The 23294-nt window shown below is 42.1% G+C and overlaps 1 protein-coding gene across 4 annotated transcripts in view; it reads right to left on the minus strand.

Moving 5' to 3' along the window:
- Positions 1-729: 729 nt before the first annotated feature.
- Positions 730-23294, minus strand: part of LOC309358926 (uncharacterized protein) — a 54442-nt gene continuing 31877 nt past the window's right edge. For 2 of the 4 annotated variants that reach the window (XM_081892189.1, XM_081892188.1), the window contains exons 4-7: positions 7905-8000; positions 5627-5722; positions 3519-3601; positions 730-914 (exon numbers count right to left, since the gene is read on the minus strand). In XM_081892189.1, coding sequence (XP_081748315.1) covers positions 829-914; positions 3519-3601; positions 5627-5722; positions 7905-8000 — 361 coding nt within the window. In that variant the 3' untranslated portion in view covers positions 730-828. Of the gene's footprint in view, positions 915-3505; positions 3602-5626; positions 5723-7904; positions 8001-23294 lie in introns of all 4 variants that reach the window. The other 2 variants (XM_081892190.1, XM_081892191.1) reach the window with 2 other exon arrangements.

The raw sequence follows: 23294 nt of genomic DNA on the forward strand, positions 1-23294 counted from the left end.
GAGCGTTGTGAATGTGATATCCTCCTCTGTGAGATAATCAGAGACATAATTGTTGTGGATGTCAAAAAACTCAAAGTGTCCAAATAACTACAACTGGATGAGAGACTTACCCTGGAAAAAGCGCAGTGAAGTAGCATGAGAGAGTGTAAAGAGGCCACCATTAAGACCTTCATAAAAGGAGCAGCATTCCCCACCCTCACACTGACAGTATTCATATTCTGAAGAGAAAGTCACAGCTACAGGGACAATCCACCACACAAAACTCACAAAACAGGGAGGAAAAATGTCGGTGGCAGGATTCTGCCTAGGATTCTGTTTGCTACTATTGCAAGAAAAAGGAACATTTTGTTAAAGTATGCTTTGCTGAAGTAGCACTGGGACAAGTCACTACTAATCCAGCTGGCTTTCTGGGATCCTTGGCAGACAATCAAATAGTAAATATGAGAATGTGGTTGGCAGAAATCGAGATGGATGGGTACCAAGTAGAATTCAAGCTTGACTCTGGGTGTCACAACTAACCTACTAGTGGTATTTAGACTACATTCAAAACACCAGGAGAACAGTGGGCAGCAGTGGGCAGCTTCAGGGTAGTCATGCACTGCAATGACAAAGAAGAAATCAGGAAAGTGATTTATGTAGTGAAGCAAATAGAAAGCCCTTGTTAGGATGCAGAATGGTATGTGTCCAGCATTTGCCAACAGGAATACCAATACTGACTACCTCAGAAGGTGGCCTTTCTGTTGTGTTTTAATAGCATACAGAACTATGATAGAAAGAGGCTACAGATTCGCCAGATTCTTCCTGCAGCTCTTCATTCAGACTTCCCCTTCATTGTCTCATAATGTCCTCTGGACCAGGCTTAATTGTAATCTCTTTGCTGCTAAAGTCTTTATTCACTTCTGAAGCAGGAAGTTCTGGAAGAAAACATCATCATTATTTTTAATTAAATCGCCGGATATTGCAACACAGGCATTCAGCTTTGCCCTAATTGACTCCTCTTGGCCAGTGTATCATCTCCTGAAATCATATCACTAGATAAAGTTTTCATACAGTCTATGCAAATGATAATCATCTTATAACATGGAGTTTGTGGTGATACACAACTATGGTTTGGGGAAATGTTCACGTTTTCAAACCATAGTCTGTGATCAGACAGCAAACAAGAATCAGAAACACGGACAGAAGTGGTTTTGCAAATTTTGGTTTCTGCTAGCTGTAGCTTGGCATGATGTCTGAATTGCACCCCAGAAGCAGGAACAGTTCTGTACCATAGTTTGTATGTTGGGAAGCTCAAAGCAAGGTTTGGCATGATGTCTGAACCAAGTCAGTAACCATATTCACTACCATGTACAAATTGCTTGGAGATTTTTGAGTTTTAACTGCTTTTAAATAAATGAAATCGTATGATAATTGTAAGAGGTGACACTCTCCTTTACACTCAATTGCTCTTCTAATGTCAACAGTATTCAAATCCAAAGTGGGCCAAGGGAAATCACAACTGTTCAGCTGTCTCACTAAATGCTGGTTTTCATCATGAAGTCTGCCTCAGGTGAACAAATCATCATATAAATGTGTCACTCCCTCATAATTTGGCCCTAATCATGATTTTACATTATAATGTGATAATATTATAGTGTAAAATCATGATTAGGGCCAAATAAGACTACTACTTTTCATGTTCCGAAAATGCTTTTCCAGTGCATTTTCATATGCTGGGATAGTCTTGGAAGATTTCAACCTGCGTCCAAAGCCTCACTTACCACATCCTGACTTCGATATTTCAGGGATACAGTGAAGTGAGATATATAAATGTTCACGAGACCCTTTGGGGACCAGGATTGTTTGGAAAGTGGGGACACACACACACACACACACACCAACTGTGGCTATGTGCATATGATACACTTAAAAAGGACATGCTGTTTTAAGAATCCTGGGAAGTATAGTTTGTTAAGGCTGTTGGGAGTTGCAGCTCTGTGAGTGGTAAATTACAGTTCCCAGGATTTGCATGGGGGGCGGGGTTACTTTAACTGTATGGTGTCTGCACAGCCACAGTTTCAATTCCCAAAATCACACACAAAACAAGTGTACTTCATTTATCATTTATTTATATCAATCAAAAATAATCAAAGCTGTTCTGTTAACCTCAACACATAAAAAATGGCTGTATGAGCGGTTTCTTACTTCAGATCTGATCATCTGCTAGACATTATGAAGTAGGTGAGTCAAGGTTCAGAGAGGCCTCCCTAAGGGTCGTACTTGCCAAGATGATCCAGGTATCTTTCAGGTCAGCCTGAGAGCATCGCCACACCACTGGGCTTGCCTTCAAGAATCCTAAGGCTATTGGAATGGATGTAAAAGCAGATCCCTTGGTATTTTTACCCTAGTGTTATTTATCGAATATTCAATTGTGGTTTGTTTGTGGGGATTGGCATTGCATCAAGCAAGTGTTCTTCTCCTACTCTAGAGAACAAAAGTGTTCTTTCAGTGCATTTTCCTGTCACTTTCGTATTGTGAGGAGTCCGTTTTTTTGGAGGAAACAGGTTTAAGGCACAAATTGTGTAACTTGAATTTGCTGGTACGTGGATCCCACCTGAAAATGACAGTCCAGAACTGCCCCATGACACACGAGGCACCATCTTGGTCAGAAGGAGCAACTGCTGATTATGAAGGGGGGAGGGAAAGGGCAAAGAAAATGTAGGAGAAGCTCGAAGGCAGCCCCTGTTTTTGTTCACTTTGTTGAAATTCCCTTCTATTGCATTAAAGAAGAACAAACAGTTCATTTGTTTCAGAGGTGCCGCACATCTGTTTCTGTGTCTAATCACTGTTAATTATAAAGGACCACGTCTCAGTAATATTCCCGGTCCCAGAGCTATGGAGTGCTTGTTGCTTCGCATACAGTGTTTATTGCCAACTTTTGGCACAGTGTTTATTGCCAACTTTTGGCACAGCCTCATTTCATTATCAAACACAAAAAGGTAGAGCTTTTACTGGATCCTTGGCATGCACTACAAGCTATCCAAACTTAATACTAAAGCGGTGACTAATCAGGGAATTCCCGCGAGGAAGCTTTGTAATAACTCTTGCAAGGGTAACAAGGACAATTTCCATAGCCACAATGTTTTAAGCCAAACAAAATCCAAGCAGCTCTCATTTTTCCCCTTGCATGACCACACACACACACACACACACACACACACACACACGGTAAGCAATGTCCTTCTAAAACAGAACGGCTGTAGGATTAGCGTGCAAAGTTTGCATTGCTTTATCATAGTGGGGCTAATAGCAAAATTCTATTAATTGCCGGACAGTGTTTTGTTTGGCAAATCCAGGAAGCAGTTTACATGGCTACGCAGTGCTCTGGTTCACAGTGCTTCTAAAATAGTATTATTGTAAGGGACTAATACTGATTAGGGACAGTTCCCCGGAGGAAGGAGGGCCTTTTGATGATTGAGTCATTTCCTTTCTCTGTTCTGCTTCAATGATACAGTTCTTCTCTCACCCCAGATACACACCCCTTCTGTCCAGAGAGTCCTCCAGCAGAGTGCTCAGAACCTCATGCCTTGGCCTGACGTAGAGATGCTTGCGTTCATGGCTCCTGGAGCAAACAATGAAGCAAATATCAGATGGCATACGCCCACAAGACCACGTATTCATCTCCCACACAACGCTGCAAGTTTCTATGTTAAGTTGCGGGCGAACAAAGCAGACGACACAGCGATTCTTCAAACAGCTCTTCTTTATTCAGATGTCAGAACAGAACTGAGCTGAGGGGCTCAGTCAGCCTGCTTATATAGAGCTCCAGAACAATGTAACTGTTGCCATTTTCTAAAACTATCCAATCACTGAGCATCACTTTTCGATCCTTCATTTGCATACAAACTATCCAATCACTGCATAACTATCTACAGTATCCCCCTGCTGGCCCAGGGTGAGAACTTCAGTACATAACATTCTATATCCTTGCTTTTATTCAATGGTTGTTTCCCAGTGTCCAGGGAAGACTGGTCCATTAGGGCAAATGGGATACCAACCTCGATCATCCCTTAGCCAGCCCCCATCTGCCTGCCTTCTTACTTACTTAGAACCAGACCGAGGAGATAGAAGTGGCTGTCAGCTTCCTCCTCCTTAGTCTTCCCATTGTAGGGAAGAGGAAGGGGACAAAACTAGAATTAGTTCTGCCCTACCAGTCCCAGTGGGCATAAGCCACAGCCACCAACGTCCTTCATATTAAAATATACTGGGGGTTTTTGTTGATTATGTACATTGATATCTTGTCAAAGAGTGGATTATAAATGTTTAAATAAATATTAAATTTATTCATTTTAAAAGCTACCATAAGCCCCCAAAACACAAGAGCAGTTCCGCTTTCAAAGAATCACAAAACTGATTATTCTAGAGCTCAGCAGTGCCAATTTGACCTGACGGTGTTACTGTATTGGGGGAACAAACAGTTGGTTTGTTGAAATTCATCAGAATGCTGGAAATAAGTTTCACCTCTTTTGTATCCCAGTTTCTGCTTTTAACAGTCTACAGTGGATGCTTGAGTTGCGAACGTGATCTGTGCGAGATGCATGTTCACATCCCGCAGCGTTCGCAACCCGCAGCGGTGCGTCTGCGCGGGTTGAGATTTAGCACTTCTGCGCATGTGCAACCGCTAAAACCTGGAAGTAACACGTTTTGGTACTTCCGGGTTTTGACAGTCCATAACCCCCCCCCAAAAAGGCAACCTGAAGCATCTGTAACCCGAGGTATGTACTGTGCTTTCCATTTTGACAGGTCCGCTCCACTTCTGTGTGGGGAGGCTTTGTGGGCAGACCATGTGGTCTCTCACTCTCAGCGAGGGCTGAGCTATGCCCCTGTGTCATTTGGGAGTCCCCGGCCGCGTCACAGGCCAGCCAGCCAATCCTGTCGGACCAGGGCATGTGGCTTCAGCTATTTGAACCCTGGGGGAGCTTGTGTCGATTTGCATTGGCATGGCTCCCCCCCTATTGGTGGTTGACCCTTCCTGGACTCCCTGCACGGCAGGCAGGAGTCAGTTATAGTTGGTTCAGTCCAATGCGTAAGCCACTACCGCTCACATTCTGTAACCAATAAAGTTGTGGCCTAAATTTTGCCCATTAACCTAATATAATGTGTCAATGTGTCTTTTTCAACATAGGGGGAGGCCTCGGGGTCTTGACACGCAAATGATATGTTACAGACGATATATTACATTGCCACATTACAGAAGTTATATAATCTGTACGCACCATGTCTAGGAATGTAAGATTTGAAGAGACAAACTGCAGAAGGCCACTACCCTGCTAGACATTAGAAAGGGGGTTGGACTAGATGACGCTCATGGTACCAACTCTACATTTTTATGATTCTATTATTCTAAATCCAAACGAAGCAAATTAATCTATCCACACATGGCAGCTTAAATTCAGCAAGGCCATTCCCTTCCCACCTAATGTGCTTCAAGTCATATTTACATGTTTCTGTAGACACCAGAGAGGGGGTGGGGTGACTTCACTCAATGCACATTATCTGTTTTGTTTCCCCACACCTTCAACTCCCCAACTCCTGTTCATGAAGCTGTTATCTGCGCATGTGCAATTGCTGTCTGAATTGTACATACCTTAGCTTAACTAGAAAGTGAATGTGACTTCTATTGTCATCAGATAGAAGCTGGCTTGAGGGAAGACTCATCAAACAGCAGCATTTTTTCAAGAAACTACAGGATGGATATTAGCCACACATTGTGGCTAATGTTGTGTGCACATCACTTCAGACATCAGCAGTGGAAGCGCACTGGAGCCAGAGTAAATGGTAATGTGTATACAGCCTTAGACTCCTGATGCAGTTTTCTTTCTCCCCCTCCAATGCCACCCAAAAAGGGGTGTTTGAGGGAATCATAACACAGATAAACCAGTAAAACGAGGACATTTTATCACCCATTCTTATCCTGTACCCATATGCACATTACAGCAATAATAGTCAGTCATTTCATAATGAAATGTTTTTTAAAATGAGGGTATTCCACACAGGGCTTTTTTTCAGCAGGAAAGAGAGAGTAAGGGAGATGTTTATGTTGAGTTCTGGCACCCCTTTTTCTAGAGAAGTAGCACTGATTCCACAATTGTGGAATGTGGGTTTCAGCCTAAGAGACAGGCTCCATCCCTTGTGGAACCATGCAGGCTCTAAAGACCTCTTGACTGTGGTCCTCAGCAGCTAATCTGGTGGTGAGCATGGTCAAAGTAGGTGCCCTCCTCCTCTTAAACTGGCCCCCACAGACACAAAGGCCCTCCATTATTGAATTTATAACCAGGAAGGGGTGCATCATCATCAGGACAATCCCCACTTTAGCAATGGGCCTACTTTAAAAAGAAATTTGCCCCTGCCACCAAAACTCATGAGCTTTGGGGACAGCAGAAAAATTGGCTTGGGGGAATTGAACCAGGACCCCAAATGGAGGGCTAGCTGTCCCTGCTTTACAAGAAACGCCATACAAAGCACATGTTAATTGTCATATGCCAATCCTAAAGCACATACACCCTTGGAAGCCAATTGTGGCTGCCCAATAAGCATACCTGCTGCAGAAGAGATGCCAGTTTGCTTTACATGAGCCAAGTGAAACTTGCAGGAAATCACAGCAATCTCCTCCTGCAACAACCTTTGCAGAAGGGCTTATTTTATCAAGATGCTGCAGATCTTATGCCCATTATCCATTGCTTTGTGGGTTTGTCACACATTTTCTAAATGGGCAATTTTGAAATGACATTTAAGGCCAGCAAGGGAAGGCTATCCCGTCTAAGCTAAGCTAAGCCTAGACATTTTAAAGTGCTTTCCCTCTGGAGGTGCAGTAATTGCTTTACGATTAGACAGGAAGCTGTATCAGCATTATTGCTCTAAAGGAGCCAGTGTTATCAAAAGACAACACTTCGGGGCCTGTCCTCACAGGAAGGGCATCGTGAGTAATCAACAGTGCTTTAAGCCAATTGGCTGCAAGACCCTTTGTACGGCTGGCAGAGTGTTTAGTGGAAAACATCTGACTGCCATTATTTTGTAAAATGCCCAGAGAATATAAATTTAATAAATAACGCCACTACCATGGATGTAAAAATGTGGGTTTTGTTCTTTAACTCAAATCATATGCACATAATAATTTGTACCCAAACGCAGGTACATTCGCTTCTGCCTCTTAGTCAAGGCTTCTTCCCACCCCTCATGCTAAAATATATTACTATTTTTCTGAATATAAGAATTCACAAAGCAACTAAAAAGGAGGTAATTGCACAGAGATATTTAATAGCTGCTTGCTTATAAAATGCAATAAATCCTGAGCAGGTGTAAAAGAATAACAGATCTGGTTCTAATCAGGATATGATAACACCTTGCTTCAGATTATCTGTCTCAGCGGCTTCAAACAGAAAGATACATCATATACAACAGAGCTCTGTGGAATTTATCATTAACTTCCGAGACCCTCCAGAAAGGAGTGGACCTAGTTCTCAGCTGCTAAACAGAACACGGTAACCAACAATGTTAAAAGCTGCTGGAAGGTCCAGTGGGATCAACCAGCTAGTTGTTAGCACATACACAATATGTTGAAGTCAATCATGGTGTTACAAATGCAGTCTGTATGTAAGCGGAGAATGTGACAAATGGAACGGGGAGGTTGGAGTGATTGGATCTGTAGTAAAGTCACCAGGATATTTTTAAAACACAAAAGGGCATTCTCCTGCCTGCCTAATAAAAGTGAGACATACTATATTTCAGTGGATATTATTATTATTATTATTATTATTATTATTAGTCCTATGGGTAGGCTAATTTAGTTTGGCAAGCTGACACTGTGAGAAGGATTACAGCAGGCCCCATTAGTAACAAGGTATTACCTAAACAATTGTACATACCTGTTTGGAATAAATCCTTTCCCAAAACATAGGTCCTTAACTATTGGAGGAGGGAGCAGTGGCTTCAGTGCCTGAATTCTTTTCTGAGTTGTAGATCTGAAAATAAATGTGCTCTTTGTGAATCATTCTGGAGGTTGGCAAAATAAGGTAAATGCGAAATAATCCTCAAAGAAATAGTGGAAAACCAAAATCAGTTCATTTCTCATGAAAGCAGTTTGATGCCACATTTAGACTAAAAATAATCAAAGCTATTAAACACTCACCCCCTTATTTCCAAATAAGAGATTGCTTTTCAGCCCAAAACCATTTTTGCTTTCATTATGACAGTAAAGGCACCTGAAGGTAACTGACATTGAGGATTGAAAATGGTGTCTAAACGTTTTTCACACGGGACTATTCCACAGTACTGAAATGTACTGAACTTGTTTCTTTTATCAGCATTTGTTGCTTAGATTATTGTTGTTCTATTAGAGTAACCAGAAGTAATCTACGTACCTTCTCAAATGTGATAACAAAATATTAAAGATTGTGTTTTCTTCTATTAATCTGTAGCAATGTACCTAACAGAGTGGTAGCACAGAATACTAATTAGGTATTTGATAAACACTATAATTAGCATATCATATAATGATAGTATGAGGCCATGGGGTTTTTGATATGGAAAATTCCTAATGAATAGCAGGAATTCACAAGTTGGAGCAAGAATATTTACAGCGATAGTATCTTTTGGCTTTTGGCAAGTTTGATATCAGAATGTACCTTTCCCAAGACAGCACAAGGGACAACCTTCTGAAAATCCCTTTTCTTGGGAAAGGACCTTATGAAAGACATTGCAAAACCATTGGTTCCCCCACTTTGGTTTTTCTAACTTTCCCTCTAAGAGCTCCCAGGCAAGCAACAAGTCAAAACTAACAAACAACCACCTGGTGTTTTTGTGTTGATCAAACTTTCCTGGGGCACGCCCTCCCATGCCAGTTTGAAAGCAGAATATGCAACACAGTCAAACAAATATATTAAGCTCAGATTAAGTCAACAAGGCAAAATATTTCTAAAAAGAAGAGCACACACTCAGCCACTTTTAGCCACACACCTGCAGACTGTGCACAGAGATTGGGGGTGTAGTTAGCTGTGGGGAATATTGTGTTACATTCTCCTGATTATAATGCTGGTGCTTTTGTTCTGTTTTCTAACATGCCTTTTGCACTGCAGTACCTGCTGCTAGGGGTGGCCTATCCCATTTCACCACCTGAGGTGAAACAGGAAGTTGCTGCCTCTTCCCTCCCACCAAAGCCGGGGTCCTGCTGCCCCCACATCTCCTCACTTGCACCAAATCCCATTTGTATGAAGTAAGAGCTAGTGTGGTGTAGTGGTTAAGAGCGGTAGCCTCGTAATCTGGGGAACCGGGTTTGCGTCCCCGCTCCTCCACATGCAGCTGCTGGGTGACCTTGGGCTAGTCACACTTCTCTGAAGTCTCTCAGCCTCACTCACCTCACAAAGTGTTTGTTCTGGGGGAGGAAGGGAAAGGAGAATGTTAGCCGCTTTGAGACTCCTTAAAGGAAGTGAAAGGCGGGATATCAAATCCAAACTCTTCTTCTTCTTCTAAATGTCTGTTTACTCTCATCCATTTGACTGCAGTTGTCTGAAGCTGCAGTTCCTTGACTAGTTGAATCGTCATCTCCACACACTACCTTCAAGACAAACATTGTTCTTTCTACCCTTTTACCCTCATGATGACTATCCTGTGAGGTAGTCAGGTTGAAAGACAGTGACTGGCCCAGTGTCACTCAATGAGCTCCATGACTGAATGGGGATTTGAACCTAGATCTTCCATAATAATAAAGGAGGCAAGCTGGCCTCCTTAAGGGTTCCCATGGAGTAGAATCTAGTGAGCAAAAAAAAGTTGCTCCATATACTAATGGTGAAATGATTCTCAAAGAGGGAGGTATTAGGCTTGGAAGGAATCCCAAAGTTTCAAAAAATATTCAGGGCAGGATACCTAATGGGGAAATGCCCCAAACAGCTTAATAAAGACAGAGCAGGCTCAGTAGGCATAGAATCCTGACTGACTTGGGAGGGGTTACGGGAACAGGAGAGAGAGAGAGAGAGAGAGAGAGAGAGAGAGAGAGAGAGAGAGAGAGAGAGAGAGAGAGATGGAATGGAAGAAAGGATGTCTGGTTGGCCAGAACACTGAATAGCAGCATTCCATGCTGCAACGTTTTGTTGCAGGACTCACTTGTAATGATTTCCTAATATAACTTTCTTTGAGCATCAATACAACAAAATAAATATGCACACAAAACTCCTAAACCAATTCAGTTAGTGCATTTGCTTATGCTCCTATACATTCTGTAGATGATACCACAGACTTTTCTTAATAGGAAGGGCTATAAAGTCTTCCTGTTCCGGCAAGGACTTTGCCTAGCTCTCATTCATGGTGTGTTTAGTTTCCTGGCTCTGACCCCAACTTGACTCTTGGCTTACAGCTTCTGGCTCCCACTTGGTGACTGCCTGCAGTTCAGCTCTGATACTTCCAGACAGCAATTAAAGACAGTAGCTTTCTTTGGAGACACGATTTGACAACCTTATTAACCACAATGCACTGGGGCCCCAGAACACTGTTAGAGCTGGACTGGGACCTCCACAGTACTAAAGAGGGCCCAGTGCTCTGGTGACGTCTGAGACCCTGTTTACACACCCATGTTCACAACTCAAAAACAGCATCAAGTGACAACCTGTGTGAAAGAGCCATCACTGCTCAGACACCATAGATAATGGCCTCAAACACAAGTGGTGGGCCTGAACTAAGAAGGGTTTCCTGAGCTCAAATGTAACAGAGAACTCTGGTTAGTTTAAAAATGGAAGCATGTGTTTCTGGTGACCATATTAGAGCAAGAGAGGAGGCTGCAAGCTTGAGGCTTGCGCAAATTCATTCACATAATGCTAAACCATAATTTAGTGCTATGTCTGGACCAGCCCAGAGCTTCCTGAGAGAGATGCTATTGTGATGGTGTTCACTGAATTCTTCACTGGGATTTTAATGTAACACTTTTTGATTCCTAAATTAGTGTCTCCTCAATGACAGTTGTGAGAAAAAAGCTGAACATCTGGACTAGGTCCAAGTATTGAGTCTGAGGCTATCTCCATGGCTTTTCCTTAACTCACACAAGTGTCTGTGCTGCAGTGCACGGACTGTGGAAGGACCATGTGGACAGCGTCTGTCTCTTGAAAAGAACCCTTGTGTGCTTCTACCCTGAAATCTCCTGATGTACCAAGTTTCAGGGCCAGTTTCCGCATGCATGAACTTCACTTAATCTATCATCACTCGATTACTCAGCTCCTGGGCCTGCTGCTTGAAATGGTGCCACCAAAAGATAATCGTCAGTTCAACATAACACAGCAGAATGTACCGAAAGAATTGGCTGGTTCCCACCATGTATTTTTGTGCTCACATTTCACAGAATCGGGCCCTTTAACAGCTGGCCGAACTTTGTTATGATGAATACTCTGAGCTCTAATTGTTTGGTGAAAAATATTGCTCAGTGGCTATATAAACAATTTTAATTGGCTCAGGAGCCCCAAAATGTGCTTTTCTTGTTTGGCTGCCAAGCTGGCTTTCTCGCCTGCTAATTATGCTGAGCTCTAGCTTTTAGCAAAAACAGGAAATAAAGCATCCATTACTCAAATGACAACTTCTCACCCAGCCTGCATTTCAACATCCATTGTGTAATTTCCTACTCCTGAGCCCAGTTAAGAGCTAAATACATTTTAAAAACAAGTCGCCCCTTTTTGCAAGGGCCAGTGCTACAGTTTATGCTACCCATTAGTAGACTGCAGTGTTTGCAATTCTAGAAGCACTCAAAAGAGGTTAGCCGCACACCCAGCATGCATCCGTGTGAGAGAAGTCATTATCTCCCAGCTCCTGCTGCCTACCTATTTTCAATAAATAAGCCCACCACAGGACTTGTATCAGCCTTCAGGCAAGACAACAGGTAAAACTTCCCTGTGGGATTGCTAGTCATTGTCCTTCAGGGATAACCTCTTTCTCTGCCGCTCAACAAAGGGTCATTGTCGAGTGTCAGCTGCCCTCAATACACTCTCCCACCCCACCCCCAATAGATTCAGTAGATTTGCTCAGCTTTATCTAGCAGCAAAGAAATAGATTATTGACTGTTTTACACAGATATAATTGGACAATTGTTCTCGTGGGAAGTCTCTGCTTTTGAAGTGAGAACTTGAAGACCAAGAAGGAAGGAAGCTGTGACCTCTCTGAGGTGGAGAGGAGCTTAGGGACTTCACACAGAAAGACTTCGCCTTTCCCAGGCATAGTAATGGTAGTTTGCTAGAAAGAGAAAAAGAGAAGATCAGCTAAGCCCATTCCCTGGATGTGTGTTGCCACAGACATCTGCATTATTGAAACCTATGTGCAGGTGCAGTCATAGACATCCAGAGAGCAGGACCAACATTTCTGCCTGCTCCATTCCCTGGCAAACATGCAGGGCCCCCTTCATGGCTCAACACGTTCCCATTTTCAAACACTGACAGCTGGCTTGGTGGAGCGCCATAGTCAATTATTTTACCACTTTGCAGACAAAACAGATACTGTAATCAGTTTGCTAAGTAGATACACAGTTCTCACTTTTGCTTTCATTTTTGTGGACAAGGCAGCAGTGTGAAGGCAAAATCTTGAGAAGCCCCATGCAGTCTCTCTTCCTCTTTCCTCTGCGCACATCCACACAGAACAGCAGTCCCTGCTCTGTACTGCAGGCTTTGTGCTTGCAGCATAGCTATCTGCCTCTTGAGCCTCATTGCGCACACACCCAAAAAACCAAATGTGTCTAGAAGGGATATCATACTATAGGGATTTGTGGGAGTATTCCACAAAGGATAAGATGTGTTTGGGACACTCTTCGCTTGATTGTGTGTGGGGAAAACCTTTTATCAAGGCGGAGTCCGTTCATGTTCTGTCCATGAAGATTTGGATAAGCTGTGCTCTGAGGGAAAGAGATAGTTCCAGCTTCTGATTCAGTGTGGCTGATGAGCTGAGCAAAAGCCTTATACATCCTTTTCCCATAGCCTTTTATTTTTAAACACAGCAATTTATGCTCCTTCGCCATTTTTAGTTACAATTTCATAATGGGGTGAGAATATTCCTTCAGAAGAAAAAGCATATGCTATCCAACAGAAGAAAACACAGAACGCACAAAGAATAATGTAATTGTTCAGATTCAGAAAGAAGTAATAAAATTCATTTTTAAAAAATCTGTGTTCAGTTTTTTCTCAACATACATTAGCAAAGAGAACTACAACCATCTCATATACGGCTGCTTTGTAGTAAGTCCCATTGATATCAGTGGTGGTGGTGTTATTTCCAGGTAAGTGTGTCTAGGACTGCAGCCTACAGTATATCACAGAGTGAACGTTCTTGGTCAGGTCTCCCCTCTAACCAATGTGAAGTCCTTAGAATTTCCTGGAAGGTGACCAAGAACAGAACAACACCTTACATATGCACACAGCAAACATATGCAAAATAGCAACCATGTCCCTGTTTTCCCCCTCCATGGATCTGGGAAGAGTAAACACTTAAGTTTTATTCTATCTCCTTTCCCTGCCGTAACGCTCTAAGCCAGCCTGACCTTTCACCCCCGGGTTATTCTTGGGCTATTCCAATGGATCGTGTGCAACCATCTTCAGAATTGCCTCCCTCTTTTTGTATGGCAGTGGTAACAATGGTAGGCCACAAGCCAAGTCTGGCTAATTGTTTATTGCTGCCTGGCCTACTGACCAGGAGCCTCTCATGGAATCCTTCTACGTAACCTAGCAACATAGCTAAAACCCTTGAGTATATTTTTATGCTGCTTTTACTGCTGTTTTTATTTCTGTGTTGTTGTGTATCATTTTTCAACACTGTTGTCGGCTACCCTGAAAACACAATGTGCTTGAAGGCTGATCAGAGAAAGGGGATAACTTGAGGAGCCACCTATAAAGATGGACCTAGGAGCCAGTGTGGTGTAGTGGTTAGAGTGTTGGATTAAGACATGGGAGACCAGGCTTCCAATCCCCATGCAGCCATGAAGCTCACTAGGTGGCATTGGGCCTGGCACTGTCTCTTAGCTTAACCCACTTCACAGGGTTGTTCTGAGGACAAAATGGAGATAGAGAGAAGCATGTGTGTACACCTTGAGCTCCTTGGGAAATAAATGTAATCAATAAATAAAAATAAGATAGAAGATAGCTGTTTGGACACTTTTCTGGGAAAAGACGTGGCCTACCACATCAGCTAGATACTTAACACACAGCTTTTGGCCAAATAAACTTACTGACCCCTATAAATTCTTAGAGTGGTTACTGATTTCTCATTTCCTCTCATTCTTAATATGCTACATTGCCTCATCTTGACTCACTGTCCTGCCTGGACTGGTATGCACAGCACTCTTGCAGTTCCCTACTACCTTATATATTCTGCCTCTATATATGTAAGTTTCTTGGACCAAAGCCATTCTGTACCTGTCTACTTAGAATTATGCTTCACTGAATTCAATGGAAATTCATCCCACATGACAGGAATTGCAGGCAAAATTATCCTGGGTTGTTTCCTTATACTGAGATGCTCTTAGACAGGGATGAGACAGAGTAAAACACTATTTGAGCAGATGCAAAGCACATATTTACAAGATTTTTCTCTATAAGATGAATGATGAAATTCTCTTTTGGCACTTCTCATATGCCAAAACTTTGCAATAATAACTATTGGTGAAATGACACTTATAATGATGTTAATGTACTCTGAATATAGTTGTGGAGACAAATGTGAAAACAGGGAACAAATGAGAAAGTATTCACTCAAACAATTACACAGGATTCAGAGAAAGCACTCTCTGTCTTTTTCAGGGCATATCTACACTACAAACATATTGGTTTCAAAGCCATTGTTTCTCCCCCAAAAACATGGGATATAGCTGTTTGGTGGGGCCAACCAAAATTCTCTAACAAGATTTTTTTGCTATGTTCACCAAAACAAGGCCAATGATGAGTACAGGCTACGCATTAGGGCAAATAAAGGTGCCCTTTGAATTGTCCATAAAAGTACTGGATTCATATGTTTCCATAGGCAATTTGCTCAGCTTATTGATTCTCTGCTGTTTAAATTAAAGGTTGATGTCCCGGAACAGGCTATTTGGCACAAAGCACTAATAGGATGCAAAAGCACATATGTTGCCACAATGGAAACATTAACCTGCACACAGAGCAACAAACTACATTGCTAAATGAGCTGCATATGCAGTTTAAACCTCCAAATATTTTTAGAAATTTGCTGCAGGATGTGATGATAATCAACAACACAGATGACTTCAAAAGGGGGTTATATTTATTTTTTAGGTTTCCTGCCCGGCCTTCATGACAGGGTCCCAGGGCAGATTACAACAACAGAGCGCAATTATTAAATAAAAAGATAAAACCATTGCAATTATGAAAACAAATAAAAACTTCCCGAATGGAAAAGAAGAGGACACATTCAGGAAAAGAGGTGAGTCTCTCAAAACAATATACCCCAACCGTCAAAGGGAAGGGCCAAGAGGAGCGTCCTCAGCGTTTTGTGAAAGCTGTACAGCAAAGATGGCAGAAGCACTGCTGTGGGCAGAGAGTTCCACAGAGGAAAAACCCCCCTCCAGGCTGCCTTTCCTCACACTTCTGAGGATGTCAGAACTACCAAGAGAGGCTCCTCTGCAGATCTCAACACCTAAGAAGGTCAATAGAGATGGAGCACAGCCTTCTAGATATTATTGGTCTAAATTGTTCAAGATTTTAAATGGTAAAGTTACTGAGCACCTTGAATCGGGCCTGGAAATGAACTGCCAACCAGTGCAGCTGTTTTAAAACAGGGTGTATTTGAGTTAACTCAGTCAGTAATTTGGCCATTGCATTTTTGATCTGTTGAGGTTTCTAAATTGTCTTCAGTCTGGTGGTCACCAGACCATAGAGTACATTGGCCATGTTATCTCTGTCAAAGGGGAACCATAGCTGGCAGACCATAGCTGGAAATAAGCACTCCTAGCCATTCAAAGAATATACAGCTATCAATGGCTGCTGGGCATAATAGTGTCATAATCTGGTAGTCATCAGGACTTTGTGTCAGAAGCCACAGTGGCACTTACTGAGGAGCTGGACCAGGTTCCTGGCTCTGACCTTGATACTCGAGATCAGAGTTCACGGAACATGAGCCTGGCAGGCAGGAGCCCATAGAAGTGAATCCTGCAGTGTTTTCTCCAAGGTCTAAGGAACCAAGTGCGTCCCCTGCAACTGTCCTAGGAAAACCAGGACATCCCTTTTCTTTTTGCGCTAGAGCATGGTGGCCAGTTTGGACATGATGATCTCGGACTACAATCTCACCCCAGAAAAGTGCTTTTTGAAGGACCATGATCTCATGTGAGAGCACAGCCCCCCCCAAAGTGTTTATTTCAGGGCCACAATCTCCCACAGGTCACATGACTCGCCTGTGAGCCTGGCTCGGAAGATTTTGGCCTGGACATGTTGGATGGTATGAAAGTGGCTCCCACACTTTCTTATCATCCCAACAGCATATTCAGGCCAGAGTGTTGACCTTTTAAAAGCCTGTATTTCTCCAATAAAGGGGGCAGCATATAGGAGAGGTGGACTGGAGGCAAAAGCTTAAAAGGTCTCAGTTCCCCTGCAGTTCTTGTTGGAGAAAGTGCCTCACTAGAAGCTCCACATTGTGCTATGACAATCATTTGGCCTTGTTGCCTTGCCTCATGGGCTCTTTGTTGGGACCAGAAAAGGATGGATAACTATGGAATATATTCAGGACCAGGGGTGTTGTGCTGCTAAGCATCAGTCGTTGAGGAACAACAGCAGAAGGGTTATGGCCTTCAAGTCCTGCTTCTGGACTTCCCAGAAGGATCTGGTTGGTCATTGGGAGTTACTCTGCTAGACATGATAAGCCCTGCTTATGTTCCTCTTAGTTAAAAAAAAATGCAAGTAGAAGAAGAGGGAGAAAGGTCGCATTCTCCTATCCCTGAAATAATAAAATCTCTTGTGGCACCTTAAAGACTAGCAAATTTATTGCAGTGTAAACTTTAGTATCTGTTGAAGTTGGTTCTAGTCTACGAAAGCTTATACTACAATAAATTTGTGAAGACAAGATACTATAAGTCTCTTTGTTGTTCATGCCGTGACAGTAAAAACCCACTTACCTCTCTGGAAGTTCTAATCCTCAAATGATAGTAACTACATTCTAAATTTTCTCCCATGACGTATTAATGAAAAATATCCCCTCTTGCCCCAAATCTGGAAAGGTATAGCCCAGAATTCAAACTCTTCAAACTTGTCATCTCACTTGGGATTCTGTCCAATCTAAGTATGTGACAATTCACACAGTTGTCAATCATTCTAGAGGATAAGAAGAAACCAGTTCAGGTGAAAGGCTATGGTTTGTCTTGAACAAAGAAGTAAGGAAGTGAACGAGAACCATCAAAAGGTGATGAGCTTATTTGAACAGAAGATTTGCTCATGAAACATCAAACCATGATTTAATGTTATATCCCCATATATGTCCCCATATGTATACTCTAATATGTAATCCTAGGTCACCCCACCCCCACCTACTCTGTCTTTTAAGCCACTTTAATATGCTGTATGTTATATACAATGCACTTAAGAGATTTACTAAATCTTGCTGGAGGATTTGAGACAATCTAGAAACTCGTGAAATCTCCTTCTCATATGATTGTACCAGCACATTATGAGAGTGGAAGCGAAAACCATATAAAAATGAGACAGAAAACTTTTAAGAAAAAGAACAAAAAGGAAATAGAGACATTAAAATGTGAAAAGGCAGGATCCATTATTAATTTTGTAAAGTTTTTGAACGAGAAAAAAATTGACCCTGAGAATGAATAGAGATTTAATTTCAAAACTGGCTTCATTTGCTGATGAATAGAAAATAGCTCAGAAGTAATGGGAAATCCAGATACTGTAAGTCCTCGATTTGGGGCTAGCTACTAGTTCACCAAGTACGCTGGAAAATAAATTAGTCTGGAGAACAATGGATATGATAACATGGAAATGTGGTAGGGAATATTAGGCAAATAGTAGTGTTGAGTATATGCATATACTTTAAGAGACTGCTGTTTGAATAGTTTGAAACAAAGCAGTGAATCTCAGCATTTAATATATATATATATATATATTATTTTTTGTATTTCGGATAATGCAGTAATTTTTAAAAGCGCACAGGGTCAGAGGAAGCTGTTTTATACTAAGTGCTGTCTACACTGGGTGGCAGCAATTCTCCAGGGTTTCAGGCAGGGTTCTCTCCCAGGCCTACCTGTAGATGCTGGGAACCTGGGACTGTTTGCATGCACAACAGACGCTCAGTTGGATGGATTCTCCAACAACCCAGCTTCTCTTCCTTTGCCTAGCACATCTTTCTTTCCATAAATCTCAGCATGTCTGATGTATGAAAATACTTGGGATCTTAGTGCTCATATATGGACCGTTTTTTGAGATACTGAAGGCATCATGAAATCAGTAGGAACGAATGGCTCCCACGGGTTGTGAAAAAGGCAATACAGTGGTACCTCAGGTTAAGTACTTACCGTAATTCATTCCGTAGGTCCGTACTTAACCTGAAACTGTTCTTAACTTGAAGCACCACTTTAGCTAATAGGGCCTCCTCCTGCTGCCGCACTGCTGGAGCCCGATTTCTGTTCTTATCCTGAAGCAAAGTTCTTAACCTAAAGCACTATTTCTGGTTACAGATAGGTAGCCGTGTTGGTCTGCCATAGTCAAAACAAAAAAAATTCCTTCCAGTAGCACCTTAAAGACCAACTAAGTTAGTTCTTGGTATGAGCTTTCGTGTGCAGGTATCTGAAGAAGTATGCATGCACACGAAAGCTCATACCAAGAACTAACTTAGTTGGTCTTTAAGGTGCTACTGGAAGGATTTTTTTTTTGTTTTCACTATTTCTGGGTTAGTGGAGTCTATAACCTGAAGCGTATGTAACCTAAAGAGTATGTAACCCAAGGTACCACTGTACCAAGAGCAGTAGAGATGATAAGACACTTTTATGCATGGGAGCCAATCTAAGTCATTGGTGCTCCAAGTATAACAGATAGCTGGGAAACTGTGGCATTCCTAGACAAGGTCTGTGAAACTGGCTAGGCATGGCATCTGGCTGTTACTCCAGCCTGCTACTCCTCTGCTGTGCTGTTTAGTGCTCATTCCATGGCACAGGGAGATACAGAATTTCAAATAGAGTTCAAGGACAATGTGGTGGGCTTGTTAGAGTGTTAGATCATAAAGACTTGCATTCAAATTACTTCTTGCCCTTGAAGAACCATTGGGAACCTTGGGCCAATCACTCTCTCAACACAGCCCACCTCAGAGGGCTGCTGGAAGGAAAAAATATATAATAAAATATCGTAGTACTCACTGAGTCTCTCCTTTTTAGACACTGCTTTGGAATTTTGGCATCGTGCCAAAAATGTTGGTCACTATTCTTTTATGGCTTTTCAACCTGCTGCTATTTTAGTACAGTGGTACCTCAGGTTAAGTACTTATTTTGTTCCAGAGGTCCGTTCTTAACCTGAAACTGTTCTTAATCTGAAGCACCACTTTAGCTAATGGGTCCTCCTGCTGCTGCCGCACCGCCGGAGCACAATTTCTGTTCTCATCCTGAAGCAAAGTTCTTAACCCAAGGTAATATTTCTGAGTTAGCGGAGTCTGTAACCTGAAGCTTATGTAACCTGAAGTGTATGTAACCTAAGGTACCACTGTATTGAAATAACATTGCTGCACAAAATTACTTTCACTTCACAATCACTATGAAGCTTAACATCAGAGAAGATTTTTTTTTTTAAAAAAAATGTTGCTCATAATTTTATGGGTTCTGGTTTGTAGGGCTATCCCAGGAACCTGCGACACCAGGATCAATGCTAGCGAAAAAGGAATCATGATCCTATGTTCAGCCAGGAGCACAAGCAACCACACAACAACTGCTGCAAAAACAAAACATGCTAGGCATGTTCATGGTGTTTCTGGCAACTCGCTTGCCGCCAACTAATCACAGCACTGTGCACAAATGAAGACTCTGCATTAGCATGAATGCACCTGTAAGGATATCAGGGGGTTACTCGAGAGCAATCAGGCAAATGCCTCCCTGGTCAGCTGTAAAGCCTCGTTATTGGTGCCAAAAAACCTTCACCATGCAGAGCGCCACTATTCCGTGGCTCGCTCATTTACTGGCAGAATCTGTGAGTGGGCGGTCCTTAAACCTTCCCCAGCAGAGTAGTTTCTTGACGCCCAGTCTGCACTTCCCCTCTCTGCACGGAAGCCTACTGCGCAGGGCTGGCGTGGGTAATGGAGGACCTCTCTCCACCCCGCTTTGCTCAGGCAAGGTGTCCTCACCTCCTCCGAGCCCTGAAGCTCCTCTCTCTTGGAGGCGTGGTTACTCTCCTCCGCTGAGAAGGTGCTGCTTCCCATGATCTTTGGGGGCTCTCTGTAACCCATCCGGCTTTTCCCCTCTCGCCCCCGAGCCGATGGCAGTTCCCTGACAGCACCAATCGATACATGGTGATGGCTGAATGACCCTGTGGCATTACCAGCCAAGTACACTAACAAATGCTCACACAATATTGTCCTCATTGCTGTCTGCAAGGAGAGTAATAACTGGCTATAGGGCTTTCTAAGGCCACAAACCTAGACAACTTTAAAGCAACTAAGGGGAAGCAAAGGAAGAACGAAAATCTGCTAACACCAGAGATTCCTAAGGAAAAAAGAATAATGTTTTTATACGCTGCAACAGCATCAAGAATACTGGTCGCCAAAAAATGGAAAGGTGAAATGATACCATCGAAAGAGCAATGGCAGGAGAAACTGTTTGAATATACTGAACTAGCAAAAATGACAGAGATCATTAGAAGACAGCCAACCCAAAGGTATAAAAAAGAATGGGGAATTTATAAAGAATATTTAATTAAACATTGTCATAAGTAAAAACCCTGACATGCTTTGACTAAACTCTGCAATATGTAAGTTAGATAAAGAATACATGAGACAGATTAAAGAAAGAAAGGGTGATAAGGAACATTTAAGCAGTGATAATAAAAGGGGGAGAGGAGATGAACCCTCAATGAGGAGGTTGGAAGTCATATGGAGAATTTAATTAATTAATTAATTAATTAATTAAAGTAATTGTAAAATTAAGTATTTTTTCTTTTTTCTTTTTTTGGAATTTAAGGATCATTTGGTAATTTTTTTATTTTCTGTATCTCAGTTGGAATGTATAATTTTTACCATGTAAGAAAATCAATAAAGGCATTACACGGGGGGCGGGGGGGAGAGAGAAAAAGAAAAAAAATCTGCTAACCCCATAGCCCAATTAAAATGAGGCACATGGAGAGAACTCAACAGCTCCTCAAGAAAAGGATCCAGGTTTCTTCCAAATATTCCTAGTAATTCTACCCAATTTATTGGTTTGTAAACTGTGTCCAGGTACTGTAACATTGCCATATTTATAAAGATGTGTTGACCCTTAGTCTGGTTTTGTGGCATCTGAATATAGACTGCATTTTTAATCAAGACTTATATTGGCTTATATCTTGATCAGGTTCCTAAATTAAATGGGCTTAGATTTTCAAAATGTTTCATGCCAGGCAGAAAAAACCTTGGCAAGAGGTTTTCTCCTAAGACAAGAGGGCCCCATTGATTTATGGTAGAAAAAACAATTCTCAAAGTCATAAAAAGGGAGAATTACATATGCTGCCCCAAGGCTGAAAAAACACTATTAAGAATGGGTAAATAAGTAAAATGATACCAATGGGCCTCACGTTAAACCTTGAGCTGAATTCTCTAAGGCCAGAAGCAAATGGGAAAAACATTTAGCTGACAGAAAAAAGAGAACATTTTTAGGAAATCTTCTAAAGCTGTTTCTTTCTCAAACTGAGAGAGTTAAAAAGGGCAATAAAATGTTGGGGAAAGGCAACTGGCTTGGCTGGAGAAGAAGCTTCTTTCTACTTTATTTTTAGGCTGGAAAGGGGGGTGAAAGGAGGAGTGTAAACTAAAGAGGCTTCTTTTAAAAGCTGTTTTTTACTGAGTTCCTTCCTTTTTACTTTGAGAAGCTTTATTCTTTTAAGAGGCTACCTATGATAATGTATGAAATATATTAGCTTAAATATATTGGCTTAAATGTAATTATGCAAAGGATTTAAGGAATGCTAGATTCTTATTTCATATGGTTGTAAGAGTTGTATTTATCCTGAAATTAAGTCAGCCACCAGCCTAGCCCCCCTGCCAGACAGAAGACGCCATCCAAGCACTCTTGATATATAGTTGTCAGGCATTTGTTTAGAAACCTTAAATGAAGGAAATCTTTCAATGTTGATGTGAACTCAAGATCCTTGACATCTGTTGAACATAAAAATGTAAGATTAAACATTTGTTTTAGAAGGCAATAGGGCAAGAGGTGAGCTGGTAATTAAGATTCCATGTAAGATATATTATTACTTATATGTCATATATATAGCTCTTTGTCTCCCTTATAAGGGCAAGGAAATGGGTGTATCTTTTGTGGGTGTATCTTTTGTGATTGGTTCTACCAAACAGCCAATAGGAATTCCAACCAGGCTGATTGGACAGAGGCAGCCACAGGAGGAGCAAAGGGGGCTGGATTAAGGGAATATAAGTGCTGGCCAGAATGGCAGGAGGCCAGGCCAGAGCTTGGTAACCATATACCACTGTGCCTCTCATTTATTTGTCTGACAAATAAATTATTATTTTAATTTCTCTATTGCTGCGTTGAATATTTCATTCCAGCTAAGCGTTAACCACAAGCAGAGGTGCTACATTTTATGGTGCCCTGTGACTCGGATAAGTGGTCTGCTGGAACGCAGCCCCTTCGCCCTACTGGGCAGGGTACAAGAGAGAGGACAACTGCTTACCCAAAGCGCGCACTGGTAAATTTTTCCAGGGGGAACGCAGAAGACTCGTCTGTCTGATACCCTGCTCACTGGCGGCGACGGAACCGGGGGAAACAGGGAATCAACCAAGGGTAAGTGCACAAAGGGATTTTTGGCCCTCCAATTAATTAGGAGGAAGAGAAGTCTTGATCAAACTTCTGCGTCTCAGTAAGGGGAAACTGAGTACGCTAGGTGGTTGGGTACATCAGATGGTGGTCTGGTGGAGGAAAAGGGAAAATTGGGAGGTAGAGTGTGGTGAAGTATCCAGCGCATTGTATGTGTGAGAAAGTACAGAGCAATCTGTAGCTGACCTGAGTGTGGAGTGGGCAGTACTTCGGTTCCTAGTAAGGCGACTTCACTAGGCAAGGAAACCCACAAAGCGTGTCTGTGAGTGACTGAGTGGATACTTCACAGGGC

The sequence above is a fragment of the Podarcis melisellensis genome, assembly GCF_964234715.1.
Source record: "Podarcis melisellensis genome assembly, chromosome: 1".
NCBI classification, from domain to species: domain Eukaryota; kingdom Metazoa; phylum Chordata; class Lepidosauria; order Squamata; family Lacertidae; genus Podarcis; species Podarcis melisellensis.